Raw genomic sequence first — 19,506 nt, forward strand, 5'->3', positions numbered from 1 at the left:
CAAGAGAAGAATGCTTGCTCCAGTCCTTTGCATCCTGAGGGATCACGTGTTTCTCCTGAGCTCTTAGGGGAAGGTTGAAAAATCATGGAGAAAACAAATGTCAGCCTACAAGGAGTGCCTCAGGAACAGCAGGATCTTCCCAGGGAGTGACCAGAAAGCTTCCCAGAGAAATCCCAGTGCACAGGTGGAGCACAGGAGCAAACACTGGCACTGCTGGCTGCTCTCAGCCTCTGCTCTGGGAACCCACAGCTCGCTGCTTTTAGCCTCTCATTAATGGGTGAGCATTAAAGGCAATTTTGAACGTGGATCCCTCCTCATGTCCCTGTCCCTGCAGTTAAATCCCAACCACCCAGCAGGATCCTGGCCCTGGCACGTTCACAGGGTCTAAAAGCTCGGGTTACTTTGGAAAAGCAGCTTTGCAAATGTAATTGTTGCTGAACAGAATTTGTTCAAGCATAGTTGTAAATCTTTCCCTAGCTCGTGTTCCATGACTGAAATTTTCCCTTGGCAAATCTTCCACCTGGATTTGAGCTTTGCTGCTTTCGAATCTGAACCTGATAAAAATACAGACCCTCAGCTTTTCCCAGTATAATTTTCTCATGCAGTTTTTTTACTTGTACAGTTTTCTGTTGATGTAAATAAATTTCTTATAAACAGTCCACGGAAAAGCAGGGTAGTTGTGGTAAATGCAAAATATCCCAACATGCAAATGAAAATACAGAATTATCTTGATAATGTTTGCTTTGTGGGCACTAACTTTGGAAGAAACAACAAATGCTGACAAGTAAAAGAAGAAGAAGAAAATGAAGCAGGCTTTTCTGAGAAAAAAAATCATTGTAATTTCATAGTTTCTGCTGTCTTCAGAAGTGGTTCAGCTGCAGAATGAGTCCTGTCATCCTGGGCATCAGAGTCTTGTTTCCATGCTCTTGAATAATTACTGATACAGACTCATTTTTACTAAATAATGGGTTTACTAAAACCTACACTTTTCAATTCAAATGCAGATTATTTTCTAAACATGCCAGTAAAACAGATTCTGGTGAGAAAACATGAAGCAAACCAGGATTTTCATCTTAACAACACTGGAAAAACAATCATTAAAGCAGATACAATCACAAAGCATAATCTACTTCTGCAGTGCAAGTCAAACAAAGCTGTCACACAAAACAGCTGATGCTGCTCTGAAGATCCTACAAAATCCAGCACAAAGAGCAGTTTATTTGTAAATAAACCAAACTCACCCGGTGAAGGCTGCAGGGAGAGCCCCTGTCCCCAGGCAAGGCAAGGGACAAAGGAGGTTTCCTTCTCCTGGTGGTGACAGGAGGATGACTCTCCCCAGAAGAATGTTCCCCATGTTGGAGTGCCCATCCTGCAGTCAAATATAGCTCTGCCAGCCCTCCCTGGACAATGGGGATGGCCCAGCTGGGGACACTCACTGCTCCCTGCAGTGCCCACCCAGCACCCCCCACTCTGCCAAATCAGTGCCTTGGCCAGATGATCTGAGGAGGGACAGGTGCCTCCAGAATCCAGAGCACTGCAGCATGCTCTGCTCTTTTAGCATAGCAGCTCACAAAGCATCTGAACTGAATTCTGAATATTTTAACCCTGGCCAGGAATGGCCCTTGGGGTAACCTTGCTGCCTGACATCTCTTTAGTGAATGCCAGCTCCAGGCAAATCCTGGCACTGTGTGATTGCACCAGGAGCTCCAGCAGCTCTCAGGTTTTCGTGGGCTGTGACTGTTTTATTTCCTTTTTCCAGCAAAGGCTTGGTGCCTCAGAGCAGGGGAGCTTTGTGTACCCAGCAGCCCATGGTGGTGTCTGAGAGTTTGGGGCAGAGAACAGAGATTGCTGATTTTCCATTCCTTTGAGGTGGTCCTGCAGTTCCAGCATTCAGGGAAAACCCCTCCCAGCAATGTGAGGAGCAGGTGATATTTCTTGTGGCGTCCTGTGGGAATGAATTCACCATCAAATCTGGCACAGCACCTAGGAGCCATTTCTAGGAACCTTGTTTGCTTCACCATCCAAAGATGAAACCCAGCAGGATCAGCACCAGACTTCAGGTGTGAAGTTCATGTGGTGGCTGTGTTTGTGACATTCCTAGGAGAGCATTAAACAGGAGGGACGGGGCTGGCATGTCTGAAGCACTTGGGGTGAGCTGAGCTGTCAAAGGGAAGGAGCACTCCCATTTCATAGGTTTTGAATCCATGGCCACTCAAGTGCTTTTCTGCATTTGCATTATGAGAAGTAATGTGTAATTATCATCTATTCTGCTTAAAATTAATAATTTCATTCATTTTGTCACATCAACCCTCTGTTACAAAATTGATTTTATTTAGAGGGCCAGGCACTGATCTTTGGTCACTGTGAGCAGGGACAGGACTGAGGGAATGCCTGGAGCTGGCTCAGAGGGTTTAGGTTGGATTTAGGAAAGGTTCTACCCCAGAGGGTACTGGGCACTGCCCAGGCTCCCCAGGGAATGGGCACAGCCAGAGGCTGCCAGAGCTCCAGGAGTGTTTGGACAAGGTGGGGTTGTTGGGGTGTCTGTGCAGGGCCAGGGATTGAATTTAATGATCCCTGGGGTCCCTTCCAGCTCAGGATATTCTGAGATTCTGGGAGCTCTCCTTCATTCTGTCTCCAGAATCTGGAGCTTTCCTTTTGTCCCTCGTGTAAGATTTTCCTCCCAGAACTCGTTAAAAACTCACCAGTGAGTTTTCATGGTGTTCAAACACCCTCCAGTGCCAAAAGAAAGGAACAGACAGGGAGGGGGAATAGAATCCTTGGCTTGCAGAGTGCTCATCCCTGGGCAGGGATCCCTGCCGAGCTTCCCTTGGGGCTGCTGCTCGGGGAGGGGAGTGAGCAGTGCCAGCTCCCAGATTTAGCTGGGAAGACAAAGAGCAATGCTTTGCTCTAGGGTTACAGCTGCCACCTGCTGCTCTGCTGTCCTGGTGACAAGTGAGCTGCAGTACTCACCTGTCACCGGTGTGACATCTGCTGGGGACACACACTCCCCGAGGCAAGGGGAGCTTTTATTGCCAGAGCTGCTATCAGAGCATGGCTGAGGAGAGCAGTGCTGGCACACATGGCTTGCATGGTGAGACCTTTGGAGCAATGTTGAAATCCTGCTGTTTATCTGGAAATGTTCCTGTACAGGAGGAGATGGAGAAAAGGAGGTCCTGGAGCAGCTGTTTGACACAAATGGATCTGTTTGTTCTGAGCAGAGGAGGGCAGTGAGGTCAGCAGGGATGACGTGGTCCTTGCTCCAATAAAATTCAACAGCATCAACATTTCTTTCCAAGCTTTTCCAAAAAGAAACAGCTTGAGAAGGGATGATCTGTGTGTTAAATTTAGGAGGTGACTCATGAGACAAGAATCAATTTCCCTCTGCTCAGAAGATCCAGGCCTCAAAAATCAATATTGACTAAGCCATGACGAAAGCAGGAAGTTGAGGATATTGCAGTAGGACAGGGCTCTCCTGCCTGTGATCTCTGGGCACTGGAGCTGCTGGGAGGGTGGAACAGAGAGGATGGGCAGGGGCTGGAATCATTCCTGCCTTTTGTTCAGGCAGGAGTAATGCAGCCCTGAAAGTATTTAAGGGCCTGAAGGAGGGGTGGATGTCCCAGCTTGGGGACAATTTGCATTTTTAGGCACCTATGTGCATTCTAAAAATCCATTCCCAGGCTCTCCTCAGTTCCCACCTGTCCTCCAGCAGGATGAGACATTTCTTACAGTCTGGGCATGATCAGACCCTGTGGCAGGGCTTCTGCAGAGGGATTTGGAAAGGCTTTTAAAATAGAAAATAACATAATTTTAGCAGCAGATTCAAATGCTCTCCCAAGGCCCCCATCCCTTCCACATGACTCTGCCCATCCTGTGCTGGGGGTTGTGTTTCACAACACAACCCGAAATGTTGATTATTCCCTGGGTAGCATCACTGGGAATAGTGTTGACACAAGATATGCAGCTCACAGGCAACTCTGAATAAGGTAATTGGCATCACTGGCTTTAAATGCCTCTCCAGGGGGGATTAGTGGAAAAAAATGTTACCCCTGGGGTCTCCCAGTCTTTGGGAACAACTCCAGGAGCTGCAGCATTTCTGTGTGTGTTGGTTTTTTGGGGCACAGAGTACAGGAACCAGATCAAAGCACATTCCACAGCCCCTTTGGTGGTGAATGGAATGGAGGGAGCTCCCTGGGAATGTCCTGCTGGTCACTGCCCAAGCCATGCACGTATTTCTGTCTTTGATACGCTCACACTTCTTCAGCACACTTGGAATTTTGACCTTTTGGCCTCACAGGGCTGTGGTCCTTCAGCAGTTATTGGGGCTGGAGCTCAGAACCGAACCTTGGCCTGTAAAGTTTCTAAGACTGTTCCTTTAATCCTGGGTTGAATTATCAAAAGTCTTCACTTCATGAGCCTATGCTTATTTGCAAAAGCACCCCAAAGAAAGTGGAATTTAACCTTTAGCTTCAGCTTTCCTGGGCTGAGAAAAGCCCCAAGTGCACTTGGAGTGGGAACAGCTGAATTTTACCTCTGGTCAGATTGGTCTCTTTGAGTAAATACTTCCCCATACCAGTCAAACCTTGCTTATTCCTGTAAATGCTTTCACTTCTCTAAAACCAATGTCCTCAGACACTTTTTTTCACCACAGCAGTGGAAATGAGCAGGCTGAACTGTGCTTTCCCCTGAATGAAAAACAATCACCTCCTCTGGCCCCTGAATTAGAATTTAGCTTCCTTTTGGTGGAGGTCCAAGTGCTCCAAGGATTTTGACTCCCAAAAAATGGTCATGGCAGCTCTGGAGGATGTGGCAGGAACATGGAGCAGGTTCCTCATGGGCAGGGAGAGCTCCAGACCTCCCTGCTCTCCTCTGTGGATTACTGATGCATGGATTGGGATAAACTGAGATTGAGGGTTGAACTGGGAGTGCTGCAAATCTCACATCCCTGCCTGCCTGGAATGTGATCCCAGGTGCTTCATCCCTGGGGATCTCAGGGGAGGAAGAAAATGTGTGACTACTGCAGAGGGAGAAAGGAGCAGCAGCTGAGAGAGCTCAGAACTAGGCCAAGGCTGCATTAATCTGTTGCTGAGATGAAAAAGGCTTTATCTTTGTATAGGTATTAAAAAAGGCTTTATCTTTGTACAAGTATTAAAAACCACAGGTTCAGGGACACATTTCACAGAACTGCTGCATCAGGAGCTGTTATCCAGTTTCAATGACTCCTTTGAAGGCAAAGTCCATTTCAGGAAAGTGGAATATTCTTTTCCAAGTCATTTATCCAAGGGTAGAACACCAGTAGCTATTTACTTCTTTTACTGTACCATGGTACATTAAATACTTCTAGGTTTGCATACCTGAATTTCTTCAAAGGGAGTTACATCTTAGCCCTCCATCTTAGGTGTTGGTAAAGAGCACACACAGTTTGTGAATTTTGCTCAATTTTCAGTAAACTGAATCTGGGATTGGAAACTGAACCTTCACTGATCTTTTAAAGTAATCCAATTCATAATAAATTGGAGAATGTGCTAGAAATAAAGACTGTTGTTGAAGTGCAAAGGTACAGTGTGGCAGTGTAACAAGGAGCAGTTCTGTCAGTAAAGGCACCAAACTCCACAGTGGGACAGTGTGACAGCCCTGAGCTCTAACACAGCCAGGATCAGCTGTGGTGTTGCATTGCTTCTGTTCATACAAGGAAACATCATCTGCATTTAAATACCATTAAGCCATCCTAATCAAATTCTGTGCTCTCCTCATCCCACTGCACTTTCAGGTCCAGATCTTTGAAGAGCATGGTGAGAGGAGTGCCCGTGTCCCGGCCTGGGCTGCTGCCTGGGGACAGGCTGAGCTCTGTGCAGCCCAGCCCCTTTGCTGCTGGGAACATGTGCATGGCTGCAGGCTCTGGGAGCCCTGCCGTGCCTGCAGGGGGTGGGAACGGCTCTGGCAGCACCCACTGCTCCCCGTGGCTCTCCCCAGGCAGGTCACTCGCAGTCCGGACCGAGAGCAGCAGAGGTGCCAGCAGTTCCTCCTCTGCAGCACAGTCCGGGGCAGCTTTCCCTGCAGGCAGCAGCAGGGGCAGGGCTGCCTGCTGTCTGTAGCATCCTCCCTGTTCCAGCAGGGACAGGGACAGCTGGGACACACACTCTGCATCCTCCAGCCCCTCGCTCTGCAGCAGCAGCTGGGTCTGCCCAGGGCTCCCCTGGATCACAACCGACTCCAGTCTGTCCCTGCTCTTCCACGGGGCCGCCTTTGGCTGCTGCTCTTTGTAATCCCAGTGGCTGCAGCTCTTTCCCAGCCCGTGGGTTCGGAGCTCTCCATCCTCAGAACAACCTGGAGAAGATTCCTTCGGCCTTTGCTCGGGCTGGGGGCTCCTGTCCGTGCCCTCCACGCACAGCCCGTAGGTCAGGGCCAGGCTGGAGCTGCCTGGGGCAGCAGCACCGCTCTGCTCAGCTGCCTGAGGAGTGTAAGCAGTGATGGGAGCTGGCATTTCCACCTGGCAGGGCTGAGGGGGCAGCTGCAGTGCTGGAACATCCCCCTGCTGCTGGTAGGGACAGGAAGGCCGGGGTGGCTCCAGGGACCAGTCCAAATGTTGGCTCATCTGGGCCAGCTGCACTTCAGGGATGAAAGGGGAAGGTTTGGAAAAGCTGAGGGGCTTGATGATGTGTTCCACTGTCAGTGTGAGAGGCTGGAACGATGGAATCCCTCTGAAGTCCTGGTGGAGAAGATAAAAGAGCACAAGTTATTACCAGGAAGCTGTGACCTTGAAGGTTTGCTTTAGTTACTCTAGCATTTGCTTTGGAGAAGTGTCAGTAAAAGCCAGTAACAACCACAAAGGACCTGCTCTGCTGACAGAAGAACTCTGCTTTTTTTTTTTCCTCCTGGAGAATGAACATTCACGGGAATACCAACATTTCTCATTGTGTATTAACTGAGCAGTCTTGAAATATGAGGAAGAAAATCTCCTGCTTTCACTTTTGCAAGATTTGGCCTAAGCCCTGCAGCATGGAAATAGCATGAAAATCCTTCAGCTCATTAGCATGAAGCCCAATTCTTGCTGTGGGAGATGAGGGATAGGTGAGGATCCCAGGGTTTCCAGGGGAACTGATTTAGGATGCCTCAGGTTTAGCTGCCTAACTCAAGGGGCTCAGTTTGGGGCAGGTTCTGAGCACTTTAAAATATCAAAGCTTGCTTAGACCAAGCTCCTTAACCCTTTAAATGAAGGAGAATGGGTTTGGGTTGGATACTGGGGAGAAATGCTTTACTCAGAGTGCTGAGGCCCTGGCACAGAGCAGCTCTGGCATCCCCAGCCAGGCTGGACACTGGGGCTGGGATCCACCTGGGACAGTGGCAGGTGTGAACCCCAGACAGGGCATGCACTAAATGACCTTTCAGGTCCCCTCCAGCCCCAGGCAGGGGCATTCTGTGATGTGCAAGCTGAGCTGCAGTGGCTGAGGGCACTCACCAGGGCCCTGGGCTGGGCACTGCGCTGTTTGATGTATTTGTAGGTCACATAAGCAGTGGCAGCAAAAACCAGCCCAGCACAGAAGGCCAGGGCCACCAGGCAGTAGAGAATCCATGTCTTGTCTGGGGAAAGAACAAGTGGAAAAAGAGCTGGATTAGAAAAATGTCACAATTAGCTAGGGGATGTCACAGGTTTAGTCTCATAGGAATGAATTTTTAAATTATTAAAATGTTCTGTGCGGAAAATCAATACATGTTGTGTGTCCAATATCCCAGCTGGACTTTTCAGCCTCACCTGCCAGTGTTTTGACCCAAAACACCTGAGGTCTGCTCCTTCTCTGGAGCAGACAGATATAAACTGTCCCGTTGTATTCAGTGTCTGGGTCCAGGTTGGAAACTTCAAATTCTTTGTTGTGCTCATTCTTTGTCCACTGTTGAAGAGAAAGGCAAAATCTGTATTTGGGCAAGATGAAATTTTCTTCAGATTCAGATTGCAAAATTCAGCATAAAATATTTACTAATGAGGTCTTAGAGGGTTCATATTATTCCGTATGTATGGAGCTCTGATTTTTTCTGAATCATATTTATATGATTTTGTTTTCCATTCTTTCTGTATTTAATTCTGCATTTCAGTTTCTTAAGACTTGAACTACTTAAGTAATTTTTAGTCACCAACGGTTTTACTTTTTGCTACTTATACAGTACTCCTAGAAAGTCCTTTTTTCCCAGAATTTAAGAAGAAAGCTTAAAGTTCCTGTTGTCCTGAGAGTCAAAGACTCCAAGACTTTCCCTTGTACATCAGAAATCTGCCCCATCCTGTGTAAACTGAGATCCTTCTCCAGCTCATCTGAAATGGGATTTACAGCATCCCAGTGCCCCAGGTTGTGGTTTACCTGCTGCTGTGTCCTCTGGTTGAATATTGTCAGGTGATAATCCACAGCCCCAAATTTGCTGTAAATGTCCTCCACGGTGAGCTGCTGCTCGTCCTCCCCCCGCAGGGGGGTCAGGGGGGGCCGGATCAGGAACTTGATGGAGCGGACGTGGGGAATGTGCTCCACCTGGGGGGCCCCTATGATGGCTGGGAAAGGCACAACAGGCACTGTCAGCTGTGTTAGCATCATCTGGCGTTAAACACACCCCAGACTCGCTGAAATGTCACTTCTGTTTGTACAAAAAGGTGTCTGAGCTGTATGAGCATGGCAGGAGTCAGGCCACTGCAGACAGAGGTGGTTTGGGGTTCTGCGCCTTCACAGTGCTTGTCCCCAGGAATTCTCATCCCAGGCTTTTCCAGCTCCATGTTCCCTGTCCCTGTGCAGGATGTCCTCCTTCATGTGTGTGTGAGGGCTGAAATCCCACCACAGGTAACAGCTGCCTAAATCCCAATTCCCATCCTACACCAGATTTACAGAGCTTTTGTGCCTGCACTGATCTCTGTGACAGGCAGGCACTACAGCCAGCACTGCAAAGGGCTTTAATCCAAGTTCTCACAGCTTTTTTGGTGCCAGGGTCTGGAGGCTCTTCACAGCCATTGGCTGCTGATGCCACCTTGAATTATTCTTGGTGATTTTTCAGTGGGAAGTTTTATCCACAGAGCCAGTAAGGCCCCCAAAGGGGAGGCTGTGCGTTGTGTCTGCAGTAGGGCTTTGGGGCTGGGACACCAGCTATCCACTGGAATGGATGCTTGTCCCAACGTTCCCATTTCCCAGCTGCTGGAACTCCCTGTCCTCAGCTTGCCCATCATGTCCCTTACTCATGTCTCTATTGCTCCCACCAGCAGCTCTCCCTCCCATCACACCAGGCTTTTCCTTTCTCCGAGCCCACTTCAGCTCAGCTCTCAGCTGAGACCCTGCCCATTTCTCATTCACCTCCCTGCCCAAAACACCAAACCTCCAAGGCTTCACTCCCCCCCAGCAACACAGAGCCCTGCAAGGCTGCACAGTGGGGAAATGCTGCCCTGCAGGAGCAGGGGCAGGGCTGCTCTGGGGCTGCTCTGGTACCTACTCTCCTTGCGGGGCTCGAAGCGCTCGGAGCGCACCCAGCCGGAGCAGCCCCGCGCCCGCACCCGCCCATAGAAATGCTCCGTGAAGTTCTCTGTCTCCCTGCTGAGGTTGCAGAAGAGCTGGGTGATGCTCTGGCACTCATGCTTGGTGAGCCAGGATTTCTCTCCATACCTGAGGACAAAACAAGGGTTTGGGGATGTTTGGTTGGACAGGACTCGAGGAAAATGGAATAGAGAAAAGGAAGTTGCTGAACGCAAGAGTAGCTCAGTAATGGAGCAAAGCAACCCAAGATGTGAAATACTTGCTTAAATGAGCATCATGTCCCACTTTGAATAATCTTAAAATATTCATAGGATTATATGAACCATTATGTGAGCCATAATACAGGCAGGAGAAACAGCAGAATCAACTTTTCTCTCTTGGCCCTTCTCTCTCTGAGACCCCTAAGAACAGCCCAAAAGAAGCAAACTTCACATACTGTTTGTACTGGACGTCAAACACAGTGCCAGGGGGAATATCTGCCTCTGTTTCCCACGTCAGAATGTTCTCAAAGTTTGTGGAAGAAAATGCTGCACGTTTCAGACATGGTGATCTCTCTGTAGTCACAACACCTGAAGGAGCAGAGAAACTGGTATTAAAAAGCATCTTCTGACATCTCAGCCCTCACATGAAAATGGATCCTGTGGTATTTTGCTAAAGCTGGGCTGAAAAGAAGGAGCTTGAGCAGAACAAGGCTTCAAACTGTGTTCACATCACACTCTTGCAGACAGCTGACTCATCCCAAAGAAATCAGGAATTTATACAGAAAAGCCTCAAAAACTCAAATCAGAAAGAGAATCCTTGAATTTCTATTCGGGTTTCTTTAAGAGCCTTTACATGGGTGGTAAAATAAGACCAATAACCTCTTTTCAAGCCCAGAATCAGGTCTGTGAATGTCTCTGCTTTCTGCCCCTGCTCAAGGAAGTGGCATGCAGAGCTCAGTGTCACCTCCTGAAGATGTGGCTCCGTTCTCCTCTCCGTGCTCCATGTTTTATTGGATGGAAGGTGCCTGTGCAGAGTGACACCCAGTGTCTGGACTCTGGCCTGGGTGTGCCAGGGTGACAGCAAACAGCTCAGCCCAGCTCCCTGATTTCTGAGCCCTGTTGCTCTTCCTTTGGGGTCAGAAATGTCACCTGTCCCTGCAAACACCTGTCCCTGGACAGCAGGACCCCACCATGGCCCTTCTGCAGCAAACTGGCTCTGAGCTGCTGCAGAAAAGCCCTTGAGGATTTTGTGTCTCTCTTACCATGAGAAAACACAGAGCACAATTTTCCCAAGGCTGATCCGCAAGAGTTTCTAACTAAAGGATTTATAAACTCTGAATTCAGATTATAGGCAGACCCTCAAAGGTAAATAATTTAGACATGATTCAGCTCTTGGTTTGTGGCACTGGTAAACACCTGGGCATGTGAGGGCTTCAGCCTGCAGTGACCAAGGAGAGCCCTGGTGAAAAAGTGAGCAAATGGAAATAGCACGGATGGACAAACTGAGCGCTGGGATGGGGCTGCCTTGGACAGGATCACATTGAACAGAGACTAAATCCCAGCTGGATCCTTGCTCCAGGCTTTCCCCCATGGACCAGAACTGAGCAGTTCAATCTGCTGGCTGAATGGAGGAGGGTTAGGCAGAAGGGCACAGATCCCCTCTCAGTCCTGTGTGTGGCATTGGGCAGGGAAGTGGTGCAGAAATGGGCTGCTGGCTGCTCCAGATGTTGTCCTCATTTTATCTGCAGCTCCACATTTGCCTCTGCCCATCCCAGGCTCAGCAGGAGCAGCAGTGTGGGTTTGAAAGAGTGGGATTCCCTGTCTGAGCACCCTGAAAACTGAGTCACAAATACCCCAATCTTATCAGGAGTAGGAAATCTCTCTCTTCCCGCATTTATCCATGCTAGAACACTGTTATGCAAAGCAGCATAACACAAGCACAGTCAAGTGTGGGCAGGGGAAAACCAGAATATTTCACAGTGTGACAGTCCCTTGGGCTGAGGAGCTTCACAGGGTGAGATGCCAGACACAGCAGATGAACGACATGGCTGAATGCTGAAAAGTGGTGTCTGGAAAGAGCAGGTTTATCCTTCATTCACCCAGCAGTGAGCTTGTCACCTCTGGAGTGGGATTAAATGGCTTTTAGAGGGTAGATCTAGATCAGATATCAGGGAGAAATTGTTCCCTAGGAGGGTGGGGAGGTCCTGGCAAAGGGTGCCCAGAGAAGCTGTGGCTGCCCCATCTCTGAAAGTGTCCAAGGCCAGACTGGACAGGCTCAGAGCAGCCTGGGACAGTGGGAGCTGTCCCTGCCATGGCAGGGGTGGGATGAGATGAGCTTTAAGTCCCTTCCAACCCAACCACTCTACAATGACTCCCTCATTTTAAGATTACATTATTTGTTTGTACCTCCTTTAAAATCGGGACTGTTCTTGTATTCATTTGTGCCTTTGCTGAAGGCACAAGGAGACTGACCCAAAGCCCCCTGACAGCAATGAATGTCCTTCACTGCTGTAGGATTTGGGTCCCAGCACAGAGACAAACCCTTTGAAGTGAGGGAATCTTTCCCTCTCCCTACTAATCCCTTAAGTGCTGAGCCTACCAGCCACACATGGGAGTTACTACAAGGAGAGAGAAGAGAACTCAGAGGAGAACTCAGACACCAGCTCACTCTCTAGGTGATAATTCAGGAAACAGGAGTGAAATGCAAGCTCCAGGACCAAACAGAATCCCACAATCAGCGACAGCAGAGCAGAGCTCAGGACTTACCCAGCACTGAAACTCCAGCCAGGACGATCAGAAATCCCTTCATGAATGACTCTGCAGGCTGGGCTGTGAGAGCAGGCAGCTGCTCCTGTGTGCAGGTGAATCACCTTTTGGCTGAATTCTTTCTTGCCAGGCCAGGTTGGATCTGTTGCTCAGTAACAGAGCAAAGCAGAGCTCCTGTCCTGCCTCCCCTGGGCTCTGAGCTGCCCGGAGCCCTGCGCATGTGTGACACTGCACAGTGACAGCAGGAGCACCTCTGCCCTCCAGTGCACACCTGACTGTACAAAGGTGCACGAGCCAGAGGCTGAGAAAATCCCCAGCTCCTGAAAAAGAGCCAAATACCTTTTTGCTGAGAGCTTCCTGCCTGAAAGCCCTCCCTGAGGTTCCTGGGGTTTGAGGTTTGCTTTTCTGGTCGAGTAACTTGAGCTTGTTACAACTCTAGACATTAAAACGTAGAGCTGTGTACCTGGTTGGTTCAATACCTATTTCCTCCAAAAATACTTCTGAATACCTTCTTACAATGAAAGTCAGCCAAAGCACTGGGGTTTTTTTCACCCAAGAGGTAGAAGAGTGGTGGCCTTTCCACAGGAGGAGCACCTGCTGTCCCACAGCTTTTTGCAGGGACTGTTGTACACCTACAATGTTTATTTTTGTGGCTGTTTACAGTGTAAAGTTCTGCTACTGAATCCACGTGATAAGAACTGGGAGTTTGTATGGCCAGGAAGAAAGGGATCCAGTCCCTTTTCCATAACGTGTGCAGGTTTTAGGGTGTTGTTGTGTTTTCAAAGTACAAACCCTGTGTGCTTCTGAATGTTGATTTCACTGCTCTATCCTTGCAGCCAAACATGAGATAGAATTCACAAACCCCCTCCTCATCCATGGATTTCCTGTTTCTGATGCTGTTTCTGTTCCCTGCCCTGTTTGGGTGTGGAAGGGCTCTGTGCTTCCAGCCCTGCCATGGTGCATCACTGGCATTTTATCTTTCTCAGCTCACCTGGACAAAGGCAGAGGCCTCAGGTTTGTTAAACCAGACACACCTATCCACCAGCGTCTAATTAAGTACAACTGTTTGTTAGGGTGTTTCCTGAACAGCCTGATAAAAGTATTTCTGTTTTCCCTTCCCTCACATCACTGCCTCACGCTCCTGCTGGGTGATGGGGCAGAGCTGGGGGAGCTTGGTGTGCCCCTGAGCCTTCAGTTCTGAGAACAGAACTTCAAACTTTACCTCTGCCCTTATTTCTAGCAAGGTGTCTCCTTTTCAATAGCCCAGGAAACACCTCTCTGAATCTTTGAGGACTTGAAGATGTCCAAAACTCAACTTTGAAGTTTAAAATTAGGGTTTTATCTTCCAAACTCTCTCAAACTTTTGATTTCCTCAGTGTGTGGGAACTGCAGCAAACCTGGTGAGTGCTGGGCACGAACCCTCCATGTGTGGATGTGGCCCTGGGGACAGGTGGGTTCCCAGTTGGACTCGATGATCCCCAAGGTGTTTTCCTGAGAAAATGATTCCCTGATGCTCTGATAACACCTGGAGCAGCTGCTCTGGGAGAGGAGCACTGTGCTCTGGCCATGACTGACCCTTCTGCAGAGGAAAACAGCTCTCAAGCCCTGCTGAAGGAAAATGAGAAGCTGGATGCTGCCACCCCCTGTGCAGCTCACCTGGCCTGCAGCCTGTCCCTCAGCTCCCTGGACAAGACAAGAACCGATCCCAGGCTGTGTTTGCAGATCTGGGACATGCCAAAAGCATTTTATGGAGGTTACTCAACTTCCCAGCTTCCTGTAAATCAAAGCCTGGGGGGTTTTCCTGGGTTGCACAAGAAATTGGGTGGTGATTGTGTTTGGATGTCTGTGTCTTTCCAAATGAACTGCAGGGATAACAATGCAGGATGTACCTAAGGACACTGCAGAGGACAAAGGAATACTCCTTTCCCCACCTCTCCTTTGGACTTCAGTTCAAGACCCCAATGAGTACATCTTGCTGCAAAGCTGTTCCCACTCCCTCCTACCACCCCTTTCTTCATTTTTCCTGCTTCCCAAAGGATTTCAGCTTTCATACCCTCCATCAACACCTTCCCCTCATCTGAGCCCTCTCCCTGAGTGCAGAGAATGGCTGGGGAGTGTTTCCTTCTTTCTTTTACTGCTTTGCTTTCCTGTGAGCCCTTTACACAAAGGCTCCTTTTGATACTGGAGTATAAAAAGCCTTTATAAGGGCATGAAGTGATAGGACAAAGGTGATGGCTGTAAACTGCCAGAGGGGAGATCTAGATTAGATACTGGACTAAAATCCTTCCCTGGCAGGGTGGGCAGGCCCTGGCACAGGGTGCCCAGAGCAGCTGGGGCTGCTCCTGGATCCCTGGCAGTGCCCAAGGCCAGGCTGGACAGGGCTGGGAGCAGCCTGGCACAGCCTGGCACAGTGGGAGGTGTCTCTGCCCATGGCAGGGGTGCAGTGGACAAACTTCAGGATCCCTTCCCACCAACCATTCTGTGATTCTTTGTTCAGTAGTGACCAAAGTGATGTGGCTGGGAAGTCTCAGAATTCCACTCCAGCCCAGGATGGGGTCCTGTTTTAAAGAAATGTTTTTTTTCAGGATGAGCTGCAGTCCCCCTTTGTAACTCTGGAAAACAAAACCACGTACACATGGAGATTTATATCAAAATATTATTGCTCTCAGGCATTCTGCACAGCAGGAGGAATTTCAGCTTCAATAAATATAAAATAAAAAATAAATAAACAAACATGCTGCACGCTTCGGCTTTGGTTCCCTCTGTGGGAACACTGAAGGTGATTTCTGCAGGATGAGATGGAGAACTTTGCATCCCACAAAAACCAGATCTTGCTGAATACCTCTGTAAGGAACTTCCAGTCGAGCTCTGGGCTTACAGGGAAGCAAAGGTGACACAAAGCAGTTCAAAATCTGCTTCCAGTCCACGTGCAGGCACAACACTGCATTTTCAGGCCCTTGTTCTGAAGTCTCAGGTGAGCCCCAGGCAGTGCCTGTTTGCTGGTTGGTCCCTCAGAGATGTCCCTGCCTCCCCACCCCTGGCTGACACTTTATCAGAGGGACAGTGACAGTACAGAGGTGCCTTAGCAATAAAATGCACTTCTGTGTCCCTAAAGCCATTGCCTTGATGGGCCAGACATCGGGTTTTTGTCCTTGTTCAAGGATCCTTGCTTGGATATCTGGAGCTCCCCAGGATTTCCAGGCACTCTCCAGACCTGCTGGGCACTTTAGATCCTTCCTAAGTAATGTGAGTGCTCGTAGCCTGGGAATTGCAGCTTTGGATCACATTTTTCCTCTATATTTGAAGTCCCAAAAGCATCACTCAGCACTGTGGACTCGGGAGGGGTCCCTTCTGGGAAGCTGTCACTGCCACAGTCACTGGCAATGCCTTCATCCTCTGCCACCTGCAGTGTCCACAAGGGGATGAGCAGCTGCCTGCTGGGATCCTCTCTGGCCTGGGATCTCGAGTCCATCTGGAGCTGCAGATCAGGGATGGATTTCTGGTAACCCCTGGAGGAATGAGGAGCCTTCCTGTGCTTGTGAGGCTCAGCACCAATCCCCCCCAGCAGGGGCTGAAGGGGGCTCATTCCCAGCCTCTCATCCCTGTGTCCATCACCCTGCCCCTGCTCTGGGGCACCTGGGAATGTCACATCAGTGAGGGATATCCTTTCCAAAGAGGAGCAGAGGTAAAGGGAGGGCTCCTCGTTTGCCTGGGACCCCGAGGTGTCCACCTCACCCTTCCTCCCTGCAAAGAGGGTGAAACCCAGGGCTCTGAGGTCAAGCACAGATGCACTGGCCACAGAGAGAAGTCCAGATCCTGAATCCAGGCTGCTTTCCCCCAGAGCTGCTGGGGATGGCTGAGAGCTGAGATGTCTCTTTGCATACCGGGGCATTTCACGGTGTGGGATCAAAGTGCTGCTGTCTTCCTCCTCCTCATCCTCTGACCATGATGATGACAATGATGATGATGATGGGAAAGAAGCCATCCATGGCAGGTGGTGTCCTCCTAAAGCTCTGTTTGTCCTCCTTTGAGGCACTGGCTTCTCTGAGCAGTTCAGATCATCACTGCAGAATTCCTTTTCACCAAGCTCCAAGTGGAAGGTTGGTCCAGCAGCTTTAAATTGAGAGAAGTCCTACCAGGGAGAAGGAATGAAACAGTGAGCCTGTGATGCTTTCAAAAGAAAAGTTTGGATTTCAGAAAGGTTATTTCAAAAGGGAATTAAAAGGTAAAACTGAGAAGTGCAGATCCACCCTCTCCTCCCCAGTTACCCCCTGAAAACCAGCAAGACTCTGGGTCAGGAGGGGACCTCAGAATTTGGGCCATACCAAAACCTGAGGCATCTTCCTTTGCTTGGCCTCCTGCTTCACCAGGCAGCAGATGAAGGGACTGGCCACAAAGATGGGGAGCACAAACAGAGGGATCACAGCCAGAAGTGGGAACTTCCACTGTGCTGATGAAAAAGACAGAAATAATCTCTTGTGAGTGGTATTTTTATAGGAATGATGGGCTCTACCCTGACATACAATACTCAGAGTTTTCAGAAAACATTTCAGGCTTTTATAAATGAAACTATTTCTGCAGAAAGCAGGAACCACTCATCAGAAAATCCAACCAGTCCCTTTAACAGGAAGCTTTTTTTTCATGGTGAAAACCTGATTTTAGTGGAAATCTTTGCCTTGCCCTCATCCCACTGGATGTCTGCCACATCCTTTCCTGAAAGGGCCATACCTTTGTGGTTTAACAGCACACACACAGGCTGGGAGAATTCACTGTGCTTCAAGTTGATGCTTTCGTAGAGAGCCCTGGCACTGAAGCAGTAATTGCCTCTGAGGGCAGTGGTGTTGATGATCACTGTGTCCTTCCTGAAGTAACCCTCATATTTCTTCTGTTGGGAGACAAAGCAGAGGGTTGCAGAGGTGATTCTTTCATTATTGGGGTGGTGTTTCTGTATCACCTTAGCCCATGGGTCCCTTGTGTGGCCCCATGTCTGGCATTTTCCCCAGGGCTGATGGATCCAGGTGGGAATTCCAGCTGTGCTGGGCTCTGCTCTGCCAGGGAATGCTGCCAGTGGCACCTGGACTGGTTGTTTCAAACCTCAGATCTTTAGACTGATAGTGTAGCCTCCCCTTCCTGATAAAAATAGGGAACTACCAAAAAAATAAGGATGCATGCACACGCTTCTACTTTTTGCCTCTGGCTTTGGTTTGGCTCTGGTTTGGCTGGTTCATTTCCTCTAGGCCCTGGATCCAGTCCCTCTCTCTCTGCCCAGAACTTTGAAGCTCCTTCAGTTCCTCCATTTCATCTAAAAAGAGTCACTTGTACTGACCTTGTCTTCAGATCCTGCTTCCCAGAGGTTCAAGTCATACTTCCAGGTGAGGTTCTCCACACAGGTGGGCAGAGGGAAGGAGGCACTGACATGGATGGAATTGTCCCTGACATTCAGGATCAGCACGGGGGGAGCCAGTTCCACTGCAAGGGAGGGAGCAGCTGTGAGAATGGGGCTGCCTTGGCTCCTACCTTCCAGCAGTGACACTTTCCATGCCTGGTCCTCACTTCCAGCTGTTAGCTTGTGATAAGAGGGAGGCAAAGGTCACCTCTTTATCTAAAACACCCCAGAGAGCTTGGAGCCACTGTGTTCAGCTGGACACTGATCAACAAATTCTGACACTTGCTACAAAATTCATCCTCAAATGATCCCAGCCCATCACTGCTCCTGCTCACTCAAGTCTCTGCCATCCTGGCTAGCTGTGGGGTGTGGTCTCTGTGTTTGTGGGAATGTCCTTCCATCCAGGCTGTCACCTGGCAGGCACTCACCATCTGAGTAGTAATCCTTGAACTGGGATTTCACCCAGGGCGACTGGGACCGGCCCCAAACCGCCTTCACCCGAGCCCGGACCTTAACGTAGAGGTTGGAGAGGGCACAAGTCAGATTGCAGAAGGACCTGGGGATGTTTCTGCAGTGAGGAACCTTCCTCCATTTGTCCAGGCGATCCTGGCTGGAAGGCACAACCACACCAAAATATTAAACACGTTCTGCTGGGATTTACAGAGCGAGAGAAGGAAGGGTTTGGGAGGGTGGGGAGCAAGTGGTGCTCAGAGTTTGGCTCATGTTTTGGTGGGAGGTCGCTGATGATTAGGACAGTCAATAATCAGGAGAGATGCCCAGTAGCTGTCCCTGTGCCACCCCTTTGATCAGACATGGTTTGGGAGCTCTTACCTTTCATACCTCACAGTGTAGGTCACATTGGGGGGAGAGCCTTCCCCTGGAGCCCAGGTCAAAATCATGGCAAAATCCTTGGACAGCAGGGTGACATTTTGAGGAGGGAGAAGTTGAACATGACCTGGTCAAAAGGGGAAATTATATGAATGATTCAAAAGTATCTTTGAGGACAGGAAGTACCACTTGGAAGGTGGTGTCAATATCTAAGGCTGAGCCTTTCATTAAAGGCTGGAAATTGGCTCTGGAAGCAGGTGTGATGCAATGTTTTCCCTGTCTCTCATAAAGCATCTTCATCTCAACATTTTAGAACTAGGACTCACGTTTGTATGAACAATCTGTTTTGTAATTTCAAGTGGCTTTCCCCGTGCTCTCAGTGCATTTCACTGATTTACAACCCTCAAACTCTGCCTGACTTCCTGGACAGAGCAGACACGGCTGTCCCACGCTTCTCATTCAATCCCAGTCCTCCCAGGGCAGATCCTACCAGGAATTCAGAGCTGCAGGTTTGTCCTGTATATTTTCCTGCCCCTCTTTTTTCCAGTAGATCACCATGTCCATCACTAGCCCTCAACAAGACACCTCCCACAGACAGATTTTAAACTGTCACTTCTTTACCACAGAATATTCCCCTTTATGTGAATCATTCCCATTTAAACTGATCAAAATTTCTCTCCCCTGCTACCAGCAAAGCCATACAATGAAAAGTAACACTCAGGTGTGCACATACCTTGAGTCTGCTGCAGGAGACACAGAGCCATCAGGGCTCCCACTCTCCAGCCACACAGGACAAAGCAGAACTTCCCGTTTGTCATAAATGCTTTTCCTTGAGCCATTCTCATCGTGTTTCCTGTGTGAATTCCAGAGGATTGGGGAGCCCAGGAGCTGCACACATGCGCCCTGCCTCGCTTCCTGGTACAGCCCTGCACGTGTGCCTGGAGAGGAGCAGGTGTGAGAGGCTTTTGGGGGACAGCAGAGGTAAAGCTGGCAGCACTGCGCCCTCCAGTGCAGCACAGTGAGCCCTGGCACAGGGGAAGAGCTGCCT

The 19,506-nt window shown here is 49.3% G+C and overlaps 2 protein-coding genes across 2 annotated transcripts; both read right to left on the bottom strand.

The window, feature by feature from the left end:
• Nucleotides 1-5,725: 5,725 nt before the first annotated feature.
• Nucleotides 5,726-12,287, bottom strand: IL22RA1 (interleukin 22 receptor subunit alpha 1; the record flags this gene model as incomplete). The annotated part of the gene is made up of 9 exons (XM_084222483.1): nucleotides 5,726-5,826; nucleotides 5,914-6,417; nucleotides 6,547-6,706; nucleotides 7,457-7,578; nucleotides 7,751-7,886; nucleotides 8,349-8,533; nucleotides 9,457-9,626; nucleotides 9,934-10,066; nucleotides 12,245-12,287. The coding sequence occupies 9 exons, from the start codon at nucleotides 12,285-12,287 to the stop codon at nucleotides 5,726-5,728; spliced, it is 1,554 nt and encodes a 517-aa protein (XP_084078609.1).
• Nucleotides 12,288-15,470: 3,183 nt separating this feature from the next.
• On the bottom strand, nucleotides 15,471-19,303 carry IFNLR1 (interferon lambda receptor 1; the record flags this gene model as incomplete). Its single annotated transcript, XM_084222484.1, has 7 exons — nucleotides 15,471-16,376; nucleotides 16,570-16,630; nucleotides 16,897-17,129; nucleotides 17,571-17,713; nucleotides 18,059-18,240; nucleotides 18,462-18,585; nucleotides 19,192-19,303. The coding sequence occupies 7 exons, from the start codon at nucleotides 19,301-19,303 to the stop codon at nucleotides 15,471-15,473; spliced, it is 1,761 nt and encodes a 586-aa protein (XP_084078610.1).
• Nucleotides 19,304-19,506: the final 203 nt, after the last annotated feature.

Source organism: Fringilla coelebs (genome assembly GCF_963513975.1).
Source record: "Fringilla coelebs genome assembly, chromosome: 28".
Lineage (NCBI taxonomy): Eukaryota > Metazoa > Chordata > Aves > Passeriformes > Fringillidae > Fringilla > Fringilla coelebs.